Source organism: Prosopis cineraria, unplaced genomic scaffold, assembly GCF_029017545.1.
Source record: "Prosopis cineraria cultivar Desert tree isolate PC_DT_omini unplaced genomic scaffold, ASM2901754v1 PC12, whole genome shotgun sequence".
Classification (NCBI taxonomy): domain Eukaryota; kingdom Viridiplantae; phylum Streptophyta; class Magnoliopsida; order Fabales; family Fabaceae; genus Prosopis; species Prosopis cineraria.
Window position 1 is genome coordinate 22134342 of NW_026555343.1, and position 4340 is coordinate 22138681.

General features: G+C 30.5%; 1 protein-coding gene across 1 annotated transcript; it reads left to right on the top strand.

The window, feature by feature from the left end:
* Nucleotides 1-2131: 2131 nt before the first annotated feature.
* LOC129289184 (putative expansin-B2) lies at nucleotides 2132-3960 on the top strand. Its single transcript, XM_054925990.1, is given in 5 exon segments — nucleotides 2132-2336; nucleotides 2439-2505; nucleotides 2507-2549; nucleotides 2647-2837; nucleotides 3579-3960. Coding segments are annotated over 5 exon segments (843 nt in total). The 3' UTR covers nucleotides 3916-3960.
* Nucleotides 3961-4340: the final 380 nt, after the last annotated feature.

Consider the following 4340-nt stretch of genomic DNA (forward strand, 5'->3'; position numbering starts at 1 on the left):
TTAGTCTTTTAAGGTATAATCGTTACTTTTTTAAAAAAATACCGCTATTGATAAATGACTTTATATTTATTGGTAGGGTGTTTAATAGATATAAATATAAAAAGATAGTATTAGTTTAAAAATAGGTAACTACTTTATTGAAGGGTAATATTTAGTTAAAAATGCCTTATATTTTTAAATGGAGGGAGTAGTATATATACTCCCCCAATCTCTATTATAAGATATTTCTAGTTACTTCACCGATGAGAAGTAATTAATTTTCATTAATTTTGTCTAAAAATAAAATTAATTTTTAATTGTATCCCTATTTAAATAAAAAAATTAATTTTGCATTACATTCTCTCTCATAGTTAATAAGTTTAAATAAGAATAATATTAAAAAAAATATAATTAACACTCCTATAGTGTGCCTTATTTTAAGGACAAAAAAAATGCTTCTACAAGGAGTGCAAGGGGTGTGACACTAGGCATTTATAACCAAAATAAATAAATGTCCGATTAAAACGTTTTATGAAATTAATTTTAAAGCAAAGCAATTAAGAAAAATTAATGAGGAATGTCACCAAGATGCGTGAATCATGGACCATATGGACCTTTTTCTTGCCAATAAAACTACCTGATTAAATCAAATTCAAGCATTGTCAAACTCTATCCTAAAGACATTTTGTGTTCACATTGATTGGAATTTAAGATTTCATATTCAAACGGTCATAGATCTTTCAAGATTTCATGAACCTTTTACTATATATATGTAGAAATTAATAATTACATATAAGAGAGTAGTTGATTTTAATTAATTTGAGTCATCAACCTATATTAAAGAATCTTTAAAGTTTAATGCACTATGCATCACGTACCGGATTATAGTATTTACGTAATAAGTATAAGAACTCATCATCATCCAAGATTTCCGACATTAACTTCGCAAACTGCAAGTTTAGCTGGGAATATTTCGAATTGCACACAACATAACTTTCCAAAATTATTTGAAAGTAAGAATAACTTTTTACAGAGTGGAGTATTTCGAATTGATGTGTCAAAGGTCTTGACGTATTAATCCTTGATTCAAAGAAATAAAAGGAATGAACCATTAACATGAAGTAGAGGAAACTTAAATTTTCACATATATCAAGATATTGTTTGCTTATAAGTTTTAGACTATAGTATACTTTTAATCCTCTAATTGTATATAAGTTTTAATTTAATCCTTTACTTTTGTAAAATATCTTTTTAGTCCTTTAACCATAACATTATTTGTTTCAATTGATTATTTTTTTATGATAAAACTAATAAAATTAAGGTTAAAGGATTAAAAAGATAGATTACGAAGTTAATGGACTAAAATTAAATGTTGCATAAAGTTGAAGGGCTAAATGTATATTTTAGCCTAAGTTTTATATTCTTCGTTTAAATAATTTTCATTTAACTCCAAATTATGATAGGTCTAAAGTTTAGGAACTAATATAGTTCAATTCGTAAGAAATTCAAAATCAAATCACTAATGCGATGATGTGCTTAAAAAGAAGAAATTATTCTTACCTATTTGCGACTTCTTGATTGGGAACTTTTAAATTGTATTTCATCCCGAAATAGATTATGTTAAGATTCTTAACACCACATGTCACTTCACCTCACATTTGATTAAAAAATATATCACTGGCCTATAAGATGAATAAATTAAATCGAGACGAAGTCAACTTTTAAAATTAATTAGTGGATCTGATGGAAGCGAGATAGTAGCAATTACGGACGAATATCATAGTTTATATTAAGTTTTATTAATTTCGAAATGAATTCTAGTGAATTAATTAATTAAAGCATGACCGAATAACAAAATTTGACTATATTATTTTTCATGTACATGCATGCATGATCATCCTTAAATTGTTAATGATCATGTATTTTGGGATAATAAATACACCATGTACATGCCAATCAGAATCAAATAAAAAAATACGTCAATGAATTGTTCGCATCTCAAATTTGTCTCGTTCCTCTAAATCCTGGGTTCATCAAATTCTCTATAAATGCCACAGAGGCTCTCAAACCAATATCATCATCAGCAATACAACAAAAATCCACGCAAATCTCTCATCGGTCCTTTTAATAATATCATCATCACGCTAATTATATGGCTCTTTCCACTCCTCACCTTGTTCCACTCTCTCATTTCTTCAATCCTCTCGTCCCTTTCTTGTTATTCTTTCTCATAGTGAGCTCGTCCTCTTGCTCCAACCCTAAAAAATTTCTTAATTCATCATCATACACTTTTGATTCTGATTGGTCTCCGGCAGATGCTACATGGTACGGAGGCCCCAACGGCGACGGAAGTGAAGGTAAAATAAATATAAATACACCACTCTCAGGCACAAAAGGAGCATTATATTATTTATTAATTAATCAAAATATTAAAGTTATAATCCAAGTTATTTATACAGGCGGTGCTTGTGGCTATGGTGGTGCTGTAGGGCAAGCTCCATTTTATTCGATGATATCAGCTGGAGGCTCACCTATATAAGTCAGGCAAAGGCTGTGGAGCTTGCTATGAGGTACGTACAAAATCTTAATTCATTATCATTTTATAGCTTCGTGCACAGGAAATTATGAATTAATTAATTAATCTCATTATTTTGGTCCCATTTTTAGGTGAAGTGCTCATCGAATCCGGCTTGTTCAGGTAATCCAGTGACCGTTGTGATCACTGATGAGTGTCCAGGGTGTGGTTCATCTGAGAGATTTCACTTTGACTTGAGTGGTACTGCTTTTAGTGCCATGGCTGTTTCTGGTCAAGCTGATCAGCTACGCAATGCTGGCAAGTTGGACATTCAATATAGAAGGTAATAAGTTTTAATCGAAACAAAAATATTGAATCAATTATATTAATTCATCAATGTATGTACACATTTATTGTAGTGAGAGCCATGTATCCTAATCATATGTCTATTAATTATTAAATAATTGTAGTTTCTAGATACAATCAACAAAATTTCTTCAGTCTTAATAATTGATTCCACTATTGTTATCCTTCGGGAGATAGACACGTGAATGTATTACTGTTGCACGCGTGACAGATTGTAGAATTCTACCTTTTTATGTGTGACATAGATAGATAAAATATTATTCCTTTTAGAAATATGTAGTAGTGAACGGTGGTTCCAGATTTAAATATTACTGATTACTAATTATATTTTGTTACAGAAGTATCAGTAATTTTGACTTCATCAAAACTGATTCATGATTTAAAATCAACGATATAATTTTCGCCAAAATAATCTCCATATTTTAGAGAGGAAATTAATTAAACTTGATTTGATCATTTTTTATACAATACTAATTTAAGGTTTTTTCATCTACTTCATTTTTGGGATGTATATTTATTTGATTTTGTCCATTTTATAAATCATCTACAATTAAAAAAAAAAAGGAGTACTACTAGTGTTGACGTGCTGTATATCCATTTACTTCAACTTTTTAATAAACAATCTTTACTTTCTTTTGTAGCCATTATATTTGACGGTCTTTTCAACATAAATTATTATTATTTTTTAATTTTATTCAGACTTTGGCATTATTTGCAGTGTAAGGTGTAACTTCCCGGGGACATCCATAGCTTTCAAAGTGGACTCAGGATCGAACCCATATTATTTTGCTGTTGTGATAGAATATGAGAATGGTAATGGACTTGCCAATGTTGAGATCAAGGATGCTCAGAGCTCAGCATCATGGCGTCCCATGCAACAATCCTGGGGTGCAATTTGGAAGCTTGACTCTGGCTCACCTCTTCAGGCACCATTCTCTGTCCGCCTAACTTCTCCGGAGTCGCCGGAGTCTCAGAACACTGTTGAAGCAAGCAATGTGATCCCAGCCGGGTGGAGTCCGGGTCAGACTTACCGTTCTGTGGTGAATTTTGATTAAGTTAGTTCATTGTACGATGAACTTAAAGCTAGCTACTTTATACATGAGAATACGTGGAAGTTATTACAATATTGTATAATAAGTTGACTTCATAGTGGTTAATTATATCTAAAAGATGTTGTCACGAGCTAATGTTAATATGGTTCACGTGATTTATCGTATAGATACTTCCCCTCCGGTCTTTTTTTTCTTTTTTTAAGAGATGAATAATCAAATTATTTAGATTAAGATCAATATGTTAAAAGAGGTTAATGGTAATAAATTTGTTACAAATGCATATTATTTTTCTAAGAATATCATTAATTATCTATTGAGTTAGACTAACTCAAGTTGCATGGGAAAACTCTGTTCCTCTTTAAAAGTGTTCCCATTTATTAATGATGGTAAAAAATGCTAATAAGTACTCTCACCCTTTTTTATTATAG